At 40.9% G+C, this 23,937-nt stretch overlaps 1 protein-coding gene across 8 annotated transcripts in view; it reads left to right on the top strand.

The window, feature by feature from the left end:
- Positions 1-23,937, top strand: part of LOC128614106 (microtubule-associated protein 4) — a 91,335-nt gene that overhangs the window by 36,676 nt on the left and 30,722 nt on the right. For 5 of the 8 annotated variants that reach the window (XM_053635443.1, XM_053635435.1, XM_053635417.1 and 2 more), the window contains exons 3-6: positions 10,435-10,554; positions 10,924-11,010; positions 16,377-16,532; positions 18,719-20,065. In XM_053635443.1, the coding sequence (XP_053491418.1) occupies positions 10,435-10,554; positions 10,924-11,010; positions 16,377-16,532; positions 18,719-20,065 (1,710 nt within the window). The remainder of the gene's footprint in view (positions 1-10,434; positions 10,555-10,923; positions 11,011-16,376; positions 16,533-18,718; positions 20,066-23,937) is intronic. The other 3 variants (XM_053635424.1, XM_053635429.1, XM_053635459.1) reach the window with 3 other exon arrangements.

Genomic DNA, 23,937 nt, shown 5'->3' with positions numbered 1-23,937 from the left:
TAGTGAATGAAACCCACTTTACTTACAGCTGTTCAGAAGTGTTTTTCTGATTAAAACCCACCCCTTCTCCATTGAAAGCCTACTCGATCCAAGGTAACTCGTGTAGCTAGCGACTGCACTTTAAATCTGGCCACTGTGTAAACTGGGGAAAATAAACAGAGCTGAATGAAATGTTCCGTGATGCCCCTTAGTGCTTAATAGTGAGTAGGTTACTCAGAATCAGTATCAGTATCAATGAGTAACCCTATTACTGGTAATAAATAGTATCAATGTACACTACCGGTCAAAGGTTTAGACATACTCATTCTTTATTTTTTTCATATTTTAGAATAATAATAAAGTTATCAAAACTCTGTAGTAACATAAATGGAGCCAATGGGAATTAGGTTGTGATAAAAAAAAAAAATCCAAACTAAATCAAAATAATTTAGTATTTTAACATCTTGAAAGTAGACACCCTTTTCGCCTAGAATTTCCAGAAATGTATTCTTGGCATTTTCTCAATGAATTTCTTGAGGAATCCTCCTCAGATGCTTTTTAAACACTATTAAAGAAGTTCCTTCCTACACTGGACGCTTATCGGCTGCTTTTCGGAATATTTCGCTCCAAGTCGTGCGTTACAAAAAAAAACAACAACATTTTTTGTAAATAAAAAATAAGTTTTCTAATGAATATGTTTGCACAGTTATTTTTTTGTCTACAACACCGATTTCGAACGTTTAATCATACACCTTCAGATCAAAAGCTTTCTAAGTTTATGAGAAACCTTTTGTCAAGTGTCCACAAACTTTTGACCGGTAGTGTATCTCAGGTGTTTTATATATTTTTAAATTTAAGCCACTGTTTCACACCTGCTGTTTTAGTGCTCCCTACACTCCACACTTTCATGTTTTTCCTGCTTTAGAAAACCTGATTGAGTGAAGGTTTTGAGAGCTAACCAGTGATATGACATAGCTGTGTTTGAGTGGGCAAATCACCAAATCCTCTCCAAACTGGAAATATCTGTTCACTCCATAATGCTTCTTGACAGAAAATGCTTTGAACAATATGTCTGACTTAGGTTCTTAAATTTGTGTAGGTTATTAGTTCATTATTTAATTCATGTATTTACTTAAATTATTTTTTAACTCCAATTGACTTGACAAGACAGCTGGCTTCTGTAATGCATTTGAATAAACTTTATTAAAAGCTCACAGCACTAAACCTGGCTTTCCTGCTATTTTAGTGTCTGAACTGCTTTTTGAGAAGACTTATTTACTAATCATTCTGACCAATAAAATCTAATCTCAGTGATTTTACTCTGTTCTACTCTGCAGTTCTATTCTTCAGTACCCTCCATTTTATTGGAGGACCGAGATTAAATATATAGACCTTGCACTCATGCTCTGTTCTGTGGCGTCTCCTTGAAAACTTAAACCCTTTTTGCACAACAATTGTTTGAGATGACTGCACGTTCATCTCTCTTTCTGTAGGTGCGTTATCGGATATCTCTGTGGCAGCTCACGCTGAATTTCAGACACGGCTCGAGGATTAACACAGTCAACTTTTTTTTTTTTTAAATTCTCTTTCACACACATTTCAGCTTTTCTGCAGGCTCACCAGTGTTGGTGCTGCAGCGTAAGCCTCAGAAAGCTTTTCTTCCTGCTGCTATTCAGCATCTTCTAGAAATCCTCAAAGACTAACTTCAGTTAGTTCTTAAAACTGGCTTATTTTCTTTTGATTTTGAATATGCAATTAGAATAGGTTCATGAATTGCACAAATTTTACAAAGAAGTGCCAACATTTACAATTTTTGACCCCTTGCTATGCCAGTAAAAGGGACTGTATTTTTACTTTACTTTTCTTTTTTGTCCCCTGCTTTTTCAGCTAAACGTAGCAGTCAGTAAGCAGTCACAAGTAAAACTCGCCAGCAGAAAAGTCTACATTGTTAGGGAAAAGACACTGGGACATGAATAACACTTATTTGCTTTGGGGTGCAGGTACTTTCCCTTCGCACCAACTTTATCTAGGTCAGCTTTGACCTGTGAATTCATTAGCCTCAGACTTGAGCCAATATAAACCAAGTGGTAGGGACTGTGATCTCTCTGGTCTGTGTTTAAAAAAAAAAAATAAATAAATAAAAAATTGAGGAGTGGCTTTTTTTCCTTCTTCATAGTTTGCGATGCAGCTTTTTTTTGAAAAACTACATGAATTGGGAAAATTGCAATCGCACGGTCTTTTGCAGTGATTGTTAGTAAATGGGACATTTTAGCTCTGCTCCTGTCCAGCACACGTGAATCGATTAGGGCTTTGGCTGAATGCGCATTGTGATGATGTCACACGACGCGACTTGGTGCAAATCTGCGGAAAATCTGCTGTAATTTAGCAAAATTATAAGCTTGTCCGAATTTTCTTGATTTTGCGTTCATTTCTGCGATCACAAAGTTGTGAAATCCTGGAGGGATTATTAATTGCCGTCACACTGGACTTTTACCTTACTGTTTTTTAAAAAAACAACATTTAACTGCTTCTTTCCACACATCTGAAAAAGAAATTGTCGTCTCGTCCACGCTAGAGTTTTTGTGATAAAATTCTGTTTTCTCTCTACCCGTAAGGATTTTCTTGTTCCTGTGTTTGCATCTTTGCTGTTGTGACATGTGTTGCATTGTTCTCCTCAGCGTATCACCTGCTCGCAGTCCACCATACACAGTGTCTGTGAGAACTTCCGCTCACTCATTAAACCAGTTGCGTGACTGAAATAATTATTAGAGGCACATTTTCATTCTTCAGATTGACATTTGCGCACTGTTCCACTTGTGAATGTTCTCACTTTTTCAAATTTCTATTAATGACCTTCCCTACGTTTTTTTTCTCTTCCTCATGCTGATGGCGTGAACGTGGCCGCTCCAGTAAGGAAGCAGGCAGCAAAGTGAGGTGATGTGATGCAGCTCCGTCTCATGAGGGAGCTGCAAATGGGTCAGCCTCTCCTACTTTTACTCTACTTTAAGCACATGCTAGACAGTCCTACTGCAGATGTTGTGCATCTGCTGCCTCGGTGTGAGCGGGAGCAGCGCAGTGCATTAAATCATGCAGATACAGGTCAAGATCTTCAGTTAATGTTCACAACAAACATGAAAAAAAATGTGAACTCAGTGACTTTGACTTTGACGGTATGGATGTTGGTGCCAAATGGACTGGTTTGAGTATTTCAGAAACTGCTGATCTCTTGGGATTTTCACACACAACAGTCTCTAGAGTTTACGCAGAGTGGTGCGGGGGTAAAAAAAAAATTAAGAAACATCCAGTTCTGTGGGCGGAAACGCCTTGTTAATGAGACAGTTCATAGGAAAATGGCCAGACTGATTCCAGCAGACATGAAGGCTACGGAAAATCAAATAAGCACTCTTTACAGTCGTGGTGAGCAGAAAAGCTCACCACGCATGCGCAACACACTGATGGCGGACGGGCTACGACAGCAGAAGACCACATCAGGGTACACTCCTGTCAGCCAAAAACACCTGACTCTGAGGCTACAGTATGGAAGACTCACCCAAACTCCACCGCTGAAGACCGGGCAAAATTGTTCGTTACACTGAATAGTCACGGTCTCATTTTTTCCCCCATTTTGATGTTTGAGGTGAACATGAACTGAATCTCTTGGTCTGTATCTGAATGATTTATACATTGTCCTGCTGCCACATGATTGGCTGATTTGATGCTGTGAATGTACAGGTGTGCAGGTGTCCCTAATAAAGTGGTTGGTGAGTGTATATGCACTGCACGATGAGCATGTTTCTGCATCATTAGCATGTCAATTTGATTTGACATGTTCTGACAGATCATCTCTAGCACAACTATTAATTATTCTGATCATAACGTTGTTGTTTTTTTTTGTTTTTTTAAACTGTCTGTACAAATCTCAAAATGAATATGAACTTTCTAACTTTCTTAGAGAGCTGACATTTTCTAAGATCTTTTGTTTCTTACGGTGTTTTTAGTGATCGAGGAAAAGAAATGATATTGACGCCAGTAGTTTATAGGTGATCTACAGGAACTAAAAATGTTAACGTTTTACAGACGTGACAAAAATAGCACAAACGTGAATCTGGGCCAAAGGATGCAGCGTGCTATGCAGTAACAAAGTGCTAAGAACGGAACTATAAGTAAAACACCTTGCATGATTATCAGTATTTCCAATAAATAATTAGTATGGCATTTATTTATTCATTTTTTTTTTTTTTTTTATAGAAAAGGTGTCAAAAATGTAAAGTTAATATAGCAGCTGTATTTTCCTCTGCACTTGGAATGAGAAGCAGCCAGCTCCCATCAGCCTACTCTCGACTCGGCTTGATACTCAGCGTCCTCTACAAAAGGACGTGCGTAAATCATTCTTTATGCCACAAAGTTGACATTTTCCTACCAAGACAGCTTTTCTCACAGTCACAGAGGAGATTTTTAACCTCAGGCTTTTTTTTTTTTTTTAGGCATATAAAATATAAAAAAGCAAATGTTAAATAAATAAATAAATAAATTAATTAATTAAATAAATAAATAAAAGAGGGGGCATTTTGGGTGACATTTTCATTTGATTGGTGAAAGAGTAAAAGTAAATGTGTATCAGGAATTCCACAGGATTTTATTATAAGATACAGTTGCTAGTTGGGGATTTTTAACAGTATTAATCATGCAGCTGAGGGTTTGTTTGTTTGTTTGTATATTTATTTATTTATTTATTAGTGCTGATAAGGACAAGAACATTAAATGAGCTGGAGGAAGAATCTGAATTCCTGCTGTGATTTGTTTGTGTGTGTGTGTGGTCACAATATGCAAAACACGCATTTCTATTCAGTTGCAAACAAATAAAGATTTGTTCTGGGAGCGCAGGCAGCTGCCGAGAGACGGCGTGAAACAGAACAATAAATCTGTTTTCCAGAAAGTGTTGATTTAATAATAAGTTTAGGATTTGCTGCAAAAGAAACATTCTGTTATTGTAGTAATAACTTAGTCAAGTCAAAGTTTTTTTATAGAGCACTTTTTTTTTTTTTTAAAAAAACCAAATGTTTACAGAAGTGCCGTACAAGCATAATCTGAATAAAACAGTAAACACGTACAACAAAACATAAAACAAAGAACAAAATCATAAAAACAGCTCTCGCACCGAGTTAAACTCCAAACTTAGTATAGAATAGAATATAAATCTCGTTTTTATAGAATTAAAAACAAACCAATAAACTGCAGTGTTTTATCTGTAGATAAATATTCTGTCGCATTACATCATCAGAGTTGCCTGTTCTGTTATTCACATCTTTTATCTATTCACAGGTGAACTTCATTTGAATAGCGTTGTCATAATACAGTAACGATTTCTTTTCAGCTAGAGAGGTTAAACAATTGTATTGTAAGATTCTTAGAAAACATAACCACTGGAAACTAGGGACGGGCGATTTCTTATCGTTTGCAATATACCGGTAGAAATTCTCCACACGATAAGAATTAGTCTTTCCGCGATAATAACGATAAATCCTAGATGATGACGTATTTCTGTGTGCGACCCGTTCGCAGCTCATGTGCAGAGGAAACGAGTACGGCGGAAGGCGGACGTGAAGCTGAGGAGGAGTTTATCGCTAAACCAGGAGCTACGTCTACAATCAGCCGTCACTTGTAGCTAAAAACAGTGGTGAATGGTAGTTTATTTATATCGTCACTGATATCGTTATCGCGATAAATACTAGAAAATATTGTGATGTAGTTTTAAGTCCATGTCGCCCATCCCTACCTGAAACCTACCTTTTATGACGTGGCAAATATTTGTTACGCTGCACTTTTTGAAAACAGTGCATTCTGGGTACATTCTGTCTTTCAGATTCAAACTGAGTTGAACCGCAATGTTTATCCTGTAGTGCGTTTAAAAGCTCAGTGAAGCTGTTTAGGTCACGAGTCGAGTTTGATATGAGTGGCCTAGTTTGAAGTTGGTCTGCCTAAGAGTGTCAGCTGGGGAGCGAATGGATGCAGGTCAGATAGAGGACATCTCCTCTCCTCCTCTCCTTTCAGCTGTGATTTATTCAGCCTCGATCATATACGCTTTGCGTGTTTACTGCATAAACTGGCTGTTTCCTTGTAACGGTGCCTCTGTGTGTAAGTGGTGTAATTGTGCTTCGTGCATGATCTATTTCTCTTTTAGTTGTGAAAGTGTTCATTCTATAATAAAGCGATGAAAATGCAGCGATTTGAAGGTCAGCTCCCGAAAACGTCATCGGGTATGGACAGTGTGGCAGGACAGCTTTGCGGAGTGCTGCGTGTCCTCAACCACTGCGTGTCGATGTTAAAAAATAGTCTGAGTCCCAGGAGGGTTTGAGAGAATCAGTGTTGACAAAAAAGTACAGCAGCATGAATAAACCGGGTCAGGCAAAACCGAACACTGAAGTGCAAGATGGAGAGGGAAGGAGACTGTGGAAGAAAAGCCCATTGCTCAGACTCTAGACAACTGCATTATAACGTTCAGTCATCACGCTCTGCCAAACTCTAGTGCGCTCTCATCTCTCACTCTTACCAATGCTTCACAACACACAGTCTTTCTATAGCTCTTTCTCTCTCTATCTCTCTCTCTGTCTCTCTCTTTCTGTCTCTCTTGCTTTCTCGCTCTCTTTCTTGCTCTCTCTCTCTCTCTCTCTCTCTTTTTAATTTTATTTATTTATTTATTTAAGAGAACCCCCAACAAATAAGAGTGCACTCGGCTGGAAATATTAGCTTATTTGTCATGAATTTCTTGGTTGACCGAACTCCAGGAGGGCACAGAGGCACTCTGGGTAAAGTTCATTCAGGGATAACCGCATGCTTTTTATTCTTTTTATATAAAGCTGCACGAAATAGTCTCATTCATTCTCCAGCTGTTGCTCAGTCTTCATTTTCGCTCTAAGCGCTGCAGATAGCTTTATATAAAAGAAGCAAAGTGTTTCATATCTCTTCTTGACCTTGGGTTCTGCTGCTCAACAACATCGTTCACTTCCAGCTTGTCTGCTACTCGTTTACATCTCTAGTGTTACCCTCCCTCGGAATCCACGTCTCATTCATAAAACCTGACCAACGCTTGCCTTTATGTCTTTTTCTATGGTGCCGAGTTCAGCTGAACTCGTAAGAGCATTTCAAGTAGGTACAGCAGTCAATAGGGGAGAAATGATCAAATCCACTCGGGTACTTTGTCTTTAACGTAGATCAGGTCATCAGATTGTGATCGTGCATATGGCTGGGCAGTATGACTGGACAAGTTGCATGTGTAATTTCTTTCCTAGTACTTGCCTATGTCTCCCCTTGTCTTAGTAAAAGCATCGGTCCCTTGCAGGTCAGAATGCCACTAGTGTCTCGATCACTCTTCCACTAACTGAGTGCACAGTCCAGCTAGAGCTTGTTGGTGCCTGGTGTTTCAAGTGTTTCACCTGCTGTTCCAAATAATCAAACATATTTTCTTCACTGGATTGAGGTCCAGAGTGACTCTCGCACAAATTTGGCTCTATACACTCTACATTTTCATCCTGGGTGTGTCAGTGTTGTGTTCTGTTTAGACACGAAGCACACAAAGCAACATCAGAGTCTGACCAACAATCTAGTTTTATGCTAAGTTACGTTCGTCCAGCTGCACAACCTATTCAAAGTTTATAATAAGGGCACTTCTGTCTGTGGATGCAGCAAAATGTTTTGTTAAATTTTTTTAATATTATGCTATATTGATATGTCATGATAAGGCCTTTTAATTGAAGAGAATTAATTTAAATGAAATGAATTCTAAAAGTAAAGAATAAAACATGACATTCCTGTTAGAACTTCTAACATTATATGACCAAAAGTATGTGGACACCTGACCATTACACCTTTATGTGGTTCGTCCCCAAATTGTTGTAGGATGTCCAGCTGTATAGGATGTCTTTGTAGGCTGTAGCATTACAATTTCCCTTTCACCTGAATTAAGAGGCCTGGTCCTGTTCCATCATGACAGTGCCCCTGTGCACAAAGCCAGCGCCAGAGTACAGAACGGCATAATTGTTATCAAAAATGCCTAATATGGGAATTGTTGAAAAACAAAAACAAACATGGCTGCCTGAATCTAATTGGACACTTAGGGGGTTTCCATGCTGGCAGTTTAGAAACAGAGCACGGTTTCCTTGAAAAACTGGTAACGTGAAAGCTGTCATGCGGACCGGGAAGCACAACGTGGTACCAAAACCGAGACTACTTGCAGGAGGCGGTCTGAGTCCGGTTGCTCTGGAACTGTGCCGCGATTCCCTGTGAATGTGAACGCAACTCGAACTCCATTCCGCACTTCTTCAGGAAGTAACACGCATGTGCGTTAGCCGATGACGACGTTAATTTCAACAACACACGTGTACAATGAGTGGCAGGGGAGCATTGTGTGACACAGAAGAGGTCCACTTCTGTGCATAATAGCACCAAATAATTAAAAATATGGGAGAACACAATGCGACTCGCATTGTGCGTTTGCGATGACGTAAGATGAACGCAAATGCACCGGAGTTCGACAGAATCGAGCGAGTCTAAAACCAGACCAACGTCACGGGGGGCGCCGGGAACAATCGCGCTCGGATTCGGACCGCAGCAAACCTGTCCAGTGTGAAAACCACCTAAGAAAGTGCTTTTCCTGACTTCCTCTCAGTAATGCTTGCTGCTTATGCACATCACATCACCCAAATGGGTTATGACACTCCCTTCACCTAGCAGGCATCACATTTGTGGGTTGGAGTGTTGTTGCCTCCAATCTGGTGGTCATGTTTTCATATGCCTTGTAGACTTGAATACATTTGGCACTAATGCATCACCATAATTCATGAACTCTTACTGTACTGCTGAGACGAGCAGGCTGTCAAATCCTGGTGGTAAGCAGCTCTTTTACACGGATGAAATTGCCTGCACATGCCTGAATGCACTTCTTTCAGTGCTTTCTATCCGTCATCCTCTGAGAGATGACTTTATTCTATCGCATATACCAGATTGCTGGTAAACATACTGGCTTAGTCACTACTCCCTAAAATTTTTTTGAAGCAAAGCTCAGCATGACTTCAGGCATCTCTGCTTGGGATTAGCTAGGTTCTTTTTCTAAGATTGTTTTTGCATTAAACCATTTTCTGTAAAAAAAATAAATAAAAAAATTGGCAAGCAGGTAGTGTTGCCTTTTCACAGCTCCAGAGCTCAGGATCCTGTGCTTTTTAAATTATTATATGTGTGGCATTTTGCATGTCCTATGTCCCATGTCGGTGCGGGTTTCCTCTTGGTTCTCCAGTTTTCTCCCACTACCCAAAAACAAGCCAGGAGGTGGATTGGCTTGAACAATCTTGCCCCTAGGTGTGAAGCCATGTGTAAAGGTGTCTGTGCATGGAGCCCTGTGATGGACTGCCGTCCAAGCAGGATTTGCCTATTGTTCCCGGGATCGGCTCGGATACACGGTGACCCTGACCAGGATAAAGCACTTACTGGAAGTGATTGAATGAATTACGAAGAAACAAAGATGTGATTAACAAAAATAAAAGCTCTTGCTCTTTAGAGGATGGCCAAGTATCAGGAGAGCCTTCTCTTCAGGGAGATCTCATTGATTTTAGCGTACTGTGTGTGTGGCTCATTCGGCTGTGAGAGCAGACAGAGCTGGAAGGTTAGAACAGAGGAGGTCAAGTCAGCGAAACTCAAAGTGACAGGGGGATATGGGCTTTTCAGCGAGCATGCAGCATGGGGGCTGATTTACTTCTACTTTTTTAATACTTGAATTTCAACCAAATTAGTAGTTTCGCACAGCCATAAGAGATCTTTTTACTTGTTACCTCTTCCAATTTCCCTGACACAGCACCAGACAGGCTATCCAATGACCGCATCGAGCTTGTTTTAATAAACAGTAGGTGGCCTAAGCGAATGCCCCAGGAGCTCTGCTTGGGTTTTTCAGGACCTGTGGTGGTTGTAGTCACTGTGGGTGTTGTTCTGTCAAGTCTTCTCACTGTCACCCTTGAAAAGCCACCAGGCCACCATGGGAGAGAGCAATGAGGGGGTGAGGGAAAGAGGGGGCGAGGGAGGGTGCTTTACCCCTGCTGTGATCAGAACAAGCACTTCAGATCAGGAGGCAGGCCTGCAAAGAGTCAAGAGGTTCCCGGTCGAGACGGGACCGCGGGCTCACACTGTGCCAGTCACACACACATACACACACACATATACCCACAAACAGATGCCTCTCAGGCCTGGTCCACTGCACACACTCTGAACAGGCTCTGTATCTAACATCGTTCCACTGATGCATATCAAACTGTATTTGTTGACCTAAAGGATACAAGGGATTCGACTGTGGTTGGGATGAAGGTGAGTTTATGAAATGGTTTCTGTGATGATGTGAGGTTAGGCGCGTATGAAAAATTGTTCATGCATGTTATTTCCGGGTCATGTTATTTTTCTACATCTTTGTTGCAGGCACTGTAGGTCTATCAGGGAAACCAGGGGAACAGATTCCAGTGTCACACCAGGAGCTGCAGAAGGAAGAGCAGCCACGTCTAATAGACCAGCAGGCTTTGGTGTCGGACTTTCTGCCAGGTGAGAACCGATGTTTGATGTGCTGCGTAATAAAGCCATTTGCTTGCAGGCTACATGTGAGATAGTAAACGAACCTGTGATGTTGCAGTGATTTTAGGCACTAATTTATCTGAACAAAATTGATCAGAGTATTTAAAATGGCACCAGTCTGCCAAAAAGCCTGTCTCAGCCTCAAAAACAATGCATTTTCCCATTTTATATTATCAGCGTCTTGATTGAAAATAGCACCCCCCCCCCCCATCTGAGTGGTTGTGGCTTGTGGCTATTTGCGCTGTCTTTTTCTCGCGCTCTGTTTTTTTTCCCCTCTCCCTCGATCCTTCAGCTTTCTTCTTCAGCTTTACATCTTTTCTCCTCCTTTCTTTCTCATAGGCTCTATGGCTGGTTTTCCTGATCACTGGGGTGCTCAGTCTCGCCCCTCCCAGATGATGGACACTGGCTTCATGGGAACTTTCTCAGGTTCATGTCTATATGCCACTGATGCCACTTTCTTTCCATTATCTTGCTATTATTATACATTTTTTTGCTACATTCTTATTGTCCCGGCTATGATAAATGTATTTGTAAGTATGCTTATTTTTGTTTTGGCAAACACTGTTCCTTGCAGAAATGTGTCTAGGTGTGTATAGGTACTTGTACATCACAGAACGCATGGTTTTCAGCACCTGCACAGTATTAAAGTTACTTGGGCTTAGATATAGTACATAATACCCTAACAGTGTCTTAGCCACAAAATTCAGGGCACAATACGTCAATCATTTATATAGATAGTGTTTATTCAGTATGCTTGGCTGGAATCATCGATTTAGCACTAGGCCTGGGCAATATGACTATATAATATTGATGCATGGTATTGTGATACGTGAACATCATAATATATTTTTAAGTATGCTCATTATCAGCAGCTTTTATAACCCCTTTGCTTTCCACTTGTCATCATAGCCAGTGTTGAATTAATGTTTTCTTGCTATAGGTCAAATAAAAAACAAATTGAAAACATTGCTATAGGTCAAATAAAAAACAAATTGAAAATTGACAAGTAAAATGGTGCTTTATATAAGATGCATTTATTTGCTATTTGCAAATTACACATTAAATTTTATGGAACAATCAACTAATTAAGACAACAATTGATGTGACAAGAAAGACAAGTGTCCGTGAAGCACAAACAATTTAGCTGCCATTCTTTCCACTGTAACAATGCAAGGACCTTGAGAACTGTATTCACAGTGCAAATCACATTATGGTAAATGGTCTGCACTTATATAACGCTTTTTTTTAACTTTAGTGGTTCCAAAGCACTTTACACTGTGTCTCATTCACCCATTCTCTCTCACACACACACACCCCCACACACCAATGGTAGCAGAGCTGCCATGCAAGGTGCTAACTTGCCATCGGGAGCAACTTGGGGTTCAGTGTCTTGCCCAAGGACGCTTCGGCATGTGGAGTCATGTGGGCCGGGAATCGAACCACCAACCCTACGATTAGTGGACGACCCGCTCTACTACCTGAACCACAGCCGCCTCCTAGTATTGTTGTAATACATCATAGATGTATTACAACAATGCTAACGCATTGTAACGCAAAAAATATATGCGTTCTGTGCACTTTATTGAGAACATAAGTACACCTCCACATTCATGCAGCTATCTAATCAGCCAATCATGTGGCAGCAGCACAATTCATAATATCATGCAGATACAGGTCAAAAGCTTCAGTTAATGCTCACATCAGAATGAAGAACAAAGTATGAGCTCTTTGATCGTGGCATGGATGTTGGTACCAGATTGGCTGGTTCGAATATTTCAGAAAATGCTGATCTACTGGGAATTTCACACACAACAACCTCTAGAGTTTACACAGAATGGTGCGGGGAAAAACATCCAGTGAGCGGCAGTTCTGTGGGTGGAAAAGGCTTGTTGATGAGAGGGGGCAGAGGAAAATGGCCAGACTGGTTCGAGTCGCTAGGAAGGATATACAGTATCTCACAATAGGGAGTACACCCCTCACATTTTTGTAAATGTTTGATTATATCTTTTCATGTGACAACACTGAAGAAATGACACATTGCTACAATGTAAAGTAGTGAGTGTACAGCTTTTGTAACAGTGTAAATTTGCTGTCCCCTCAAAATAACTCAACACACAGCCATTAATGTCTAAACCAGTGGTTTTCAAAGTGAGGGCAGCCCAGGGGGCTCCCGGGGGCCTCAACAATTTGGTGTGAAAAATAAATAAATGTGTATTTTCTCTTTCTCACTCTCAGACGCACACACACACACACACAATCAATTCCTAATGTAAAGATGTAATTATTAATAAAAAAGGGGAATATATTCAGAAGTCTGTATTTTTAATGTGTTTTAAAGACATCTTGCAAAAGGTGGGCCTCGGTCAAATTTTAATGCCATTTGGGGGGCCTTGCCCTGGAAAAGTTTGGGAACCACTGGTCTAAACCCCTGGCAACAAAAGTGAGTACACCCCTAAGCGAAAATGTCCAAATTGGGCCCAATTAACCATTTTTGCTCCCCGGTGTCATGTGACTTACAAGGTCTCAGGTATGTATGGGGAGCAGGTGTGTTAAATTTGGTGTCATTGCTCAGCACGGTGGCCAAGACCATACAGCGGTTTAACAGGACAGGTTTCACTCAGAACTGACCTCGCCATGGTCGACCAAAGAAGTTGAGTGCACGTGCTCAGCGTCATATCCAGAGGTTGTCTTTGGGAAATAGACGTATGAGTGCTGCCAGCATTGCTGCAGAGGTTGAAGGGGTGGGGGGTCAGCCCATCAGTGCTCAGACCATACGCCACTCACTGCATCAAATTGGTCTACATGGCTGTCGTCCCAGAACGAAGCCTCTTCTAAAGATGATGCACAAGAAAGCCCGCAAACAGTTTGCTGAAGACAAGCAGACTAAGGACATGGATTACTGGAACCATGTCCTGTGGTCTGATGAGACCAAAATAAAATTATTTGGTTCAGATGGTGTCAAGAGTGTGTGGCGGCAACCAGGTGAGGAGTACAAAGACAAGTGTGTCTTGCCTACAGTCGAGCATGGTGGTGGGAGTGTCATGGTCTGGGGCTGCATGAGTGCTGCCGGCACTGGGGAGCTACAGTTCATTGAGGGAACCATGAATGCCAACATGTACTGTGACATACTGAAGCAGAGCATGATCCCCTCCCTTCGGAGACTGGGCCGCAGGGCAGTATTCCAGCATGATAACGACCACAAACACACCTCCAAGATGACCACTGCCATGCTAAAGAAGCTGAGGGTGAAGTTGATGGACTGGCCAAGCATGTCTCCAGACCTAAATCCTATTGAGCATGTAGGGCATCCTCAAACGGAAGGTGGTGGAGCACAAGGTCTCTAACATCCACCAGCTCCGTGATGTCGTCATGGAGGAGTGGAAGAGGACTCCAGTGGCAACCTGTGAAGCTCTGGTGAACTCCATGTCCAAGAGGGTTAAGGCAGTGCTGGAAAATAATGGTGGCCACACAAAATATTGACACTTTGGGCCCAATTTGGACATTTTCAATTAGGGGTGTACTCACTTTTGTTGTCAGCGGTTTACACATTAATGGCTGTGTGTTGAGTTATTTTGAGGGGACAGCAAATTTACACTGTTACACAAGCTGTACACTCACTACTTTACATTGTAGCAAAGTGTCATTTCTTCAGTGTTGAATGAAAAGATATGAAAAGATATAATCAAATATTTACAAAAATGTGAGGGGTGTACTCAATTTTGTGAGATACTGTAGTAACTCAAATGATCACTCTTTGCAATCGTGGTAAGCAGAAAAGCATATCAGCATGCACAAAACATCAAACTTGGTGGAGGTTCCACTCCTGTCAGCTAAGAACATGAATTTGAGGTGATCGTGGGCACAGACTCACCGAAACTCGACAGTTGAAGATTAGAAAAATCAATGACCTGGTCTTTTTCCAGTTTCTGAACTGGCACCAACAACCATGGCATGGTTAAAGACACAGAGATGACGCTTTCCCCATTCTGATGTTTGATTGAACATTAACTGAAGTTCTTGACCTGTATCGGCTTGATTTTTTAAACTGCAATTCTGCCATTGGATTTGGCTGATTAGGTAACTGCATGAATGTACAAGTGTTCCTAATAAAATGGATGGTGCGCGTATATTGTAGTGCAAGCATTAGTGTAAATATATTACTAACTACAGTAGTGCAAGAAATACCCAAGGGTATTGAGTGTGAAATACAGTATGCGGCAGTGCAGTAGGTGAAGAGGATGAGACAGGAATGTATTATAGACGTGCTTTTTGGTAGAGTGGCAGCTGTTTTCGATTCTGATAGACGTCACCGAGCTTGGACAGAGACAGCTTGTTGCTTTTGCATTCCCATTTCTGTGATGACATTTACAAAAGTACACTGTTCCTCCAAATGAATGATGCCGTTTCTTTTAGAACACTAACACCCTCTTTTAATGGAAATATCTTAATTAGCCGAATCAAATGGCACCATATCTCCACATGTTGCTCTTACAAGTGCCTATTAGCAAATCTCGGTAAAATGTTCTTCCTGAGACAGAGCGGAGAGAATAGATTGAAAATGTCTCTCTTTGCCGAGGTGATGAGTCACCCCTAGCTCAACATTCATGTCAGGTGTAATGCCTGAGCCATTCCATCTGTTGTTGCTTTATCTGACTTTCAGTAGTTGGTCTGGTTGAATATCCCTCATATGTGTTCTCATTTCATTTATTATTATTATTATTATAATTATTCTTGCTGTTGATGTTAATAATAATAATTTTATTTATTGAAAGAACTGATTTGTACATCAGTTGTAAGGAATGATGTCCATAGAAATATTTGTGTATAATGTATACTTGTATTTGTGTATAATCGAAAACTATTAGATTACTAGATGTCCATGCATTGTGATTTGGACTAAATAAATAATAATTATTAAAAAATGAATACTCCATGTCATATGGAAAATTGTTTGTTAAAATAACTCAACTCAGATGTAATAATATTAACAAACTTTATTTTATAGAGCGCCTTTAAAGGCAGCTTCTCAAAGCGCTGTACACAAAATAAGCAGTACACAGGAAAAAATTATAAAAGTAAACAATAATGATAATAATAATAATAAAAGTAGACATCAGCAGTCAAATGCAAGTTTAAAAAAGTATGTCTTAAGTTGAGCTTTAAAAATGCCAAAGGTCTGAGCTTCCCTAAGTTCGATAGGAAGAGGTTCGATAGGTTCGTTCCAAAGGGAAGAAGCAGAGACAGAAAAAGCCGTCACCCAGAGATTTTAAGCAGGTTTGTGGAACAGTTAACAGATTACACTGTGAGGAGCGCAGGCTGTGATTTGGGGTGTAAGGAATTAATAAAACCAATAAGTAATTAGGAGCCAAGCCATTTAATGCTTTGTATGTCAGCATCATAATTTTTAAATCGACACGGAACCTGACTGGGAGCCAATGCAAGGACTCCGACACAGGAGTAATATGATTGCATGTCCTGGTCCCAGTCAGGATCCTGGCAGCAGAGCTTTGTACATATTGGAGTTTATGGATTGTGGATTCAGACACTCTGGCTAAAAGGGTGTTACAGTAATCTATCCGAGTGACAACGAAGGAGTTAATCAGCTTTTCAGCTACAGAGAAGTTTAGCATAGGGCGCAGTCTTGCTATATTTCTGAGGTGAAAAACGGATGCCTTAACCAAATGTACATTTAATCAAATGTAGGTGTTCAGTAAACTACGGCTGCACTAATACGTATATACGGCATGCAACTGTTATAAATGTCAATTAACATTTTGTGTTCCCACCCACAGGTTTCCCTCAGCCAATGGGACTGGGAACAAACATTGATAGTGGAATTGCATCACTCCAATCAGAAAAACCTTCAAGCATTGCAGACACCCAGCAACCACTACTGCTGGCTACAGAGGCACCTATAACACCTAAGAGCCCTTTGGACTTGCCTGCAGGTAGAGGGAAAAGACTCACAAATACACAGATATGCACAGCTTGGCACATAATACCCAGCAACACTGACCTTGAGCTAGCCTAAGATCACTTTGCACATCTCTTTATTTAGTAATGGGGAAAGTTTAAACACAATGTCCTGCTAATTCAGTCTAATGTAATATCATACATTTATATGTGTGTCATAAATCAATATTATGACCCTTCTGTCTAGCTAATAATACTTGGCAGATGTATTTAAGTACTAATCTTATTGCAGCCCAAAACTCACCAACCTTTCTGATACTATGGGATTACAGCTAGAGATCTCCCTCCTGACAAACCCAGATCCATCAGAGGACACGTTCAGTAACCTGGCTTGTCACTGTGAGGCAGTATAGCCAGATTCAGAGAGTCACACAGTTAGGCTTCTTACATACACTCACTGTTCACTTTAATTGAAACACCTGTATACCTGCTCATGTATGCAGTTATCCAATCATTCAATCATGTGGCAGCAGCACAATGCATAAAATCATGCAGATACAGGTCAAGAGCTTTAGTTAACGTTCACATCAAACATCAGAATGAGGAAAAATGTTAGCTCATTGACTTTAAGCATGGCATGGTTCTTGGTACCATATAGGCTGATTTGACTATTTCAGAAACTGATGATCTCTGGGGATTTTCACCCACAATTCAATAGTCTCTGGAATTTACACAAAATGGTGCTAAAAACAAAAAGCACTGAGCGAGCAACTGTTTTTGTGGGTGGAAACGCCTTGTTGATAAGAGTGGTCAGAGGAAAATGGCCAGATTGGTTTGAGCTGTCAGGAAGCCTATAGTAACTCAAATAATCACTCTTTACAACCATGGTGAGCAAAAAAAAGCATCTCAGAAAGCAAAACACATCAAATGCTGAGGTAGATGGGCTACAACAACAGAAGGTCCAGTTTTGGCAAGTCTGTGCCCAAGATATCCTCAGATCCCTGTTCTTGGCTAACAGGAGTGGAAACTGATGTGGTCTTCTGTTGCTGTAGCCCATCTACCTCAACGTTTGATGTGATGGGCTTTCTGAGATTCTATTTTGCTCAGCATGTAAAGATTGCTTATTTGAGTCACTATAGACTTCCTGTCGGCTGAGACCAGTCTGGCCATTGTCCTCTGATCTCTCAAATCCACAAGGTGTTTCATTCTGCAGACCCTCTGCTCACAGGATGTTTTTGTTTGTTTGTTTTTCGCACCATTCTGTGTATACTCTAGAGACTGCTGTGTGTGAAAATCCCAGGTGATCATCAGTTTCTGAAATACTCGAACCAGCCCTTCTGGTACCAACATCCATGGCACAATAAAAGTCACAGAGATCACACCTTCTCCCCATTCTGATGTTTGATTTACATTAACTGAAGCTCTTGACTTGTATCTGCATGAAAGTGGACAGCATGCAAGTTATTACCCTTAGCAGAAACTATTCTACTGTGCCATCCATCTTGAACTCTCAGGGTCTTTAATGGTAACATCTGCGAAGAATGGTACCACTGAGACAGCCTGTTGTATTATAGTAGGTGGTGTGAGTCACCCACAAGCACAGCTTGCATGGCAGTCGGTGTGTGCTGATTGCAAATGTGTCATTCTAAGCAAACAGAGCTTGGGGCTCAAATAGGGACCATATACTGTAGATGCAAATTGTTCCTAAACCCAGACATCTTCACGGGTGATTAAAAAAGTCATAACTGGACATATTTAAACACCATGATACTTGTGACTTATTATACAGATGTTATAAGCAAAGATTTATAGACTTTATAAACAATACAAGTAACGAAAACTTTAAGACCGACAAAGCATGGACTCAAATGGTCTCAGATCCACTCTGTTCATAATATAGTAAATAATGTATGTATTTCTCAGAAGGAGGGTGGTTTTAACTGTTGATGTGTTTCCACTGAACATATACATGTATTGCACCTAAAATGAGTGCCATATTGGCCAAATACTACTACTTGTGTAACAGTGCGTGAAGTTTTGGTAAAGTTATTGAAATTGTTACTTCAATCACGGATTTGCATTACAGGTGTACAGGTATGTAGGTATACAATGCACACCATAGGTTGTGTGTATGTTAAATTAAATTAAGTCTTTGTATTTGAGAGGGACATCAAAAAACAGAGTATTTCCTGATCATTTTTATTCCCTCTTTGCATATGAGGTGTCTTTGGTGACCGCTGGCCAGATGATGCTGGCATTCCCTCTGACCTGCCCTTCACTCCCAGTGTTTCCACTGTGATCAGTCGCCATGCAGGCCATCTAACAGAGAGCCAACAAGATGCCCCTGAACACCAGTGGTCCCTCAGAGATAGTGGTCTGGGGGATAGGGATGAAAGAGAAAATGAGGGTACTGATCACAAAAAAGAGAAGAAGAAGAAGAAAAGAAAGCCCAAGGATGAAGTCTTTGACCAAACAGAAAGTAAGAGTAAGCTAGAAATGCAGAGTGAGAACATTGATCTGCTTGAGGGAACCCATCAGATGTTGACACGCAAGGAACATGATCGAGATGAAGGCTGGCAGCATCAGGATGTCAGTCGGGCTGGTGGAAGGATCAAGAAAGGCAAAAGCCGTAAGAAGATTCCAGAAGAGTGGGCAATTCATGCAGAGCCCTTTGTCCCTAGTTCACCTTTAATGTCTCATGATTTTGGAACGGAATTAACTACTTGTCCAGTACCTGGAGACATTCAAGCCTGTGGCCAAAGCCTGATCTCACTCACTGAGGATTACCCTGATGAGGGCCTCATGCCATCATCACTTTCCAGTGATCTGCTTTCACTTACAGCTAGTTCTCCACCAGCACCAGTGGAAGCCAGCCTTGCAGCTCACTCAGCAGCATCCCACTGTGAGGGACAAGGTTTTTCAACCACAAGCCACTTGTCTATGTCATCTGGTTTCCATGATATGCTTATGGAAACAGATAGTGGTGACATGGGCAGTACCAAAGATGCCATTACCCTCCCTGTGGCATTGAATAAAGCTGACCCTCATGAGTCTGTGATGAATCCCCAGTGCTTCGTGCCCTGTGAGGGAGTCTTTGAAGAGGCCATGTTTGAGCAAGAGCCATCCTTCATTGACCCAACAATGGGGACCCATGCATTAGCCCCTGTCGTTGACCCCTTGATGTCCACTCCTGGTAAAGGTGGTTTTGGATCATCTATGGAGGCTTTGATCTCGGCTCCTCCGTTCTCGCCATCTCAAACTGCTTGGTCCCTTAACGGCTCAAACCTGAACAACCAGAGCGAGGTCTTTGGCGTCTCAGGCTTGGAGGGTACTACCTATGAGGCACCTGGGCCAGGAGCTTTACTGTCACCAAAAAGCAAAACACCAAAAGAGGCCAAGTCAAAGCAAAACAGGAAGTCCCGTTCATCCTCATCAAAGAGTCCCACATCGTCTGAAGCAAAACTGCCCTCTCCACAAAATTCTGGTTTGAACCCTGCTGCTCCGCCATTCTTCCCTAGCTTTGCTGAACCCCGAGAGCATGTGACCGACCTGCCTGCCATGCCGCAAGGTTTGTTTTTGAAGGGTAAATTTTGGATCCACTCATTGCATGACTTGGTGGATCCCAAGCCTTGCCTTGGCTGCACTGGGTTTGGGTTACTGGGCTCTTTACCTCAGCCACTAACACATCTGTCCCCCTACTGGACACCCCATTATCAAGGTTCACTCAAAGTTGGCTGGCTTGGTTGGCTTATGCATTTGAAGGGTGCCTCACTACAAAGAAAAGCACTGTTTGTATGTGTAGGGCAAAACTGTCCCCATTAATCACATTTGATTCAGGGTGTATAATACTAATCAAATGCCAGTTGGTTTGCAGTGTTACAGGAACACTTTCTTGATCATTCACCACACTACAATCACTGTGCCACTGTCTTTTCTTACTGCCAAGCTGCACTGGATCTTCCTAACAAAATAGTCCTTTCTGAACTTTGTCTTAATAACGTGTGCATTTTTTTCGTGTACCTGTTGAATGTGTAGAAATATTACTGACGGAATAAGGTGCATTTTTGGACTAATTGTTTTCTCTCTCCCCCTCTGCCCCCCCCCCCCCCCCCATTCATGTAATGATGCCATCCTCCCACTGATTGACGTCTATTGCTGCAGGTAAGCCAGATATTATTTGTAGACGCTTATTTGTATGATGTTGTACTGTTATATTTTACATTGTGTTGTGCCTTAAACAGGCCTCTGAATATGAAAGTGAAAAAGGGAGTAATGCTTTGAATTCACATGGGTGGGCATGTCACGTTTTTATAGTAGTGATTTTTACAGTAAACACTGATAAAGCCCTTAGACTATGAGCATAAGTGGGGTAACATTTAGATAACATATAGCAAAAGCATATATGCCTAGTGTACGCTGCCACACTAACGAATAGATGACAGGAAAAGTCGGCGATCTGGATGGATTTCATAATTAATAATGAAAATCAGAGCAAAGCAGATTTCAAACTCTCTGCAAACATATTAAGAGGAGGTACTGCAACTTCTCCCTACCTTAATTCCATCTAGTAACCAGATAAAGCATCTTAAACAAACTCACAAGGAGGTCATTGCTAGTAGCAGCAACATGGCAGCAACCAACTCTGCAGCGAACAGTGGCTAGGCGAGAAAAGATGTCTACAGGCAAGTCTGTGCTCTTGACAATCAGCCACTGTCAGTAAGGAAATCCAACACAAGGAACTGTGTACAGCCATACAGAAACGCTTTTCCAAAACCCACTCTTGTCCACTGCAACCCTACTATGTAAACCAGGGAAGCATAAACAGATGATGTTAAAATGTTTAGTTCATAATACCACAGTATATGATAGAATCCCAGTTATTTTCATGGGTTATATGGTACAAATGGAGTACATCCTTTGTAAGCGCTAAAATGTTGTCTATATAAATAAATAAATATATAGATAGATAGTGGTATGCTTCACTTCAGGCTGTTGACTGTAAAGAATAAAATATTTATACTTACAGTTGGGCTGTATTGGGTTAGCATTTGGCTCCTATGAATAGCTTAGCGAAACACAGCCCCAGTAGGCACAGATCTATGATTAATGAACAGAGAGGATGAAGATACGGTCTACTTTCTCTGTGCTTATCTATCTTCATTTCCTTTTACACTCTGCAACCCCACAGGCATGTGGGTCATGGTTTCTTGGTTTCTTTTTTTCCCATCCTACTCGGTTAACAAAAGAAGACTCTCAAGCTCCTGTTTGTTTAACAGGGTTTATAATGATACAGTTTTTGTTTTAGACAGCTTTCTTCAAAATGATTATATTATGAATAGAGATGCATCAAAACAGATACTGGTATCACTCGTGCCCCCAAACAATGCTCGGATACCGACATCCGATACCAGGTTATACTATGGTTATTTTCATGACGTAAGCCTACTATACGGCACAAAGTGTCGGCGATCTGGATGTCTTTCAAGATTAATGATGGCAAGCAAAGCAATCAGATCAAGCGAACGCTGTCTAGGTGAGAAAAATTGTCAAGAGGCATCACAGGGTGAATGAAAGTGATCCCTCTTACCTTGTATGTTCTTGTCGATCAGCCACTATTATTCATTGACAACCAGGGATTCTGACTTACTAAAAGGAAAAATGTGCTGTACAGAAGCACTTTTCGGTGGAAAGCCAACAGATTTTCGGTAACTAATGTAGCTAGCTCATCCACTGCATGTAAAATCGGCTAGTAACATTATAAAGAACGGGCCTCGTCGTTTAAGTGCATGGACATACGTTCACTTTTCATGGGCACTAAACAGAACTAAATAAAATGTACAATCACATCCATGACTGATTAATACTACATAGGTAATAATTTTCAAGAAAAACTGGTGCATCCCAATTGATTATGTAGATACTAGAAGGCTTGTGTCTTATTATTATTTTTTTAAATCTTAAAATATACCATAGGTTAAATTGCTATGGATGTTTAGATAGATGCCAGATAAAGTGTTTTGATTGAGGTTTATCTTTTGAGATGTGAATGAGGTATGTTTGTGTGTCTGCTGTGTGCCTTTTGTGTGTGTGTGTGTGTGTGTGTGTGTGTGTGTGTGTGTCTGTGTAAGGGGGTGTGGCAGTATGACACAGCTGTCTCTGCTGCCTGTATAATTTTCAGCTCTTTCTTTGCCGGGGAGGATCTGTGTCACTTGGGGTGCTATTTATCCGCAGGAGGAGGCAGGATACCAGGGTTCGGTGTCAGACAACCAACTTGCAAATAAATATGCAATGGGATTTAAGATTAGGATTTAGGATCTACGTCAAGCAAAGATTTGTTGGGGGTGGGGGTCGGTGCGAGTGTATCTGTGTAAGTGTGTGCGCACATGCATGCCTGTGTGTGAGTGTTTGTACACGTGTGTGCATTTCATTCATATGATTTGCAGTATGAATGAGACTTATTTATTTAATTATGACGATGTGAGCTGATCCTTGACCACTATGTAAATAATATTTATTAGAAGAATTTAAAAAAAAAACTGACAGGGCAGTATTTGTTTTTGTTGCTTGTGCACATTTTGTGCATTTTTACTATCATCATTTTGTCAGTGATAAATTTCCAAATTGATCATAGCATCAGTTTGCTATCTACATCTATGTCCAAAAAACTTCGTGTAAAATATTCAATGAAGTTCTTAGGAATAACAGGGTTGTTAAGACCTTTATCAAACTAATCTCCAGTTTGAAGTAGGGCTGTCAGAATACCAGAACTTTGATACTGATACCAACTGGGCCCTGGGGTTAAGTTTAAATGACAACCATTTTCCTAAAAGCATGCAAAGAGACATTACATACAGCAGCATCTTGGTTGCCCTTGGACTGCATGACCCCAAACTGCACCTGCTGCTGCATTATAGCTCCTCCTGAGTTAAAAGCATATAACTGGCTATTATAAGACTAAAATAGGAAATATGTATTCTGTTTGCTAATTAGCCTTGAAAAGTAGCTAACTAAAATAAATACAAATTAATATGTGTTTAAAATTCAGATGTTCATTTTAAAATGTTAGTTTGCAAGTCATAGACAGGCATATTCCCATAATGGGAAGCACAGTGTATGATGTGGTCAAGTGGTGAGTAAAGGTGCAGGGGTGAAGTGAGATATTTGTTCCATGTGCAGTTTAAAAGTACATGCTAACAGCATGATTTTATGATTTGAGATTAATTTATACTTTCTGTTCAATTCCGATATACAGTAGGGTTGCTGCTATAGTCGGTGTTGCGCGGTGTTCGGCCACACCCCGATTACATCACTCGCCCACCGCAACACTGCCCCCACCATCATTTTGCTTTTTTATAGTATTAAAAATCATTTAGTTCAGTTAGAGAACAGACGCTACAATTAAAAACTGAACGTGTCTGCTCAGTGCAGCATGATCAGCAC

Source organism: Ictalurus furcatus, chromosome 1, assembly GCF_023375685.1.
Source record: "Ictalurus furcatus strain D&B chromosome 1, Billie_1.0, whole genome shotgun sequence".
NCBI classification, from domain to species: Eukaryota; Metazoa; Chordata; class Actinopteri; order Siluriformes; family Ictaluridae; genus Ictalurus; species Ictalurus furcatus.
Note: the sequence above shows the minus strand (reverse complement) of the source record. Positions and strands in the feature narration are given on the sequence as shown.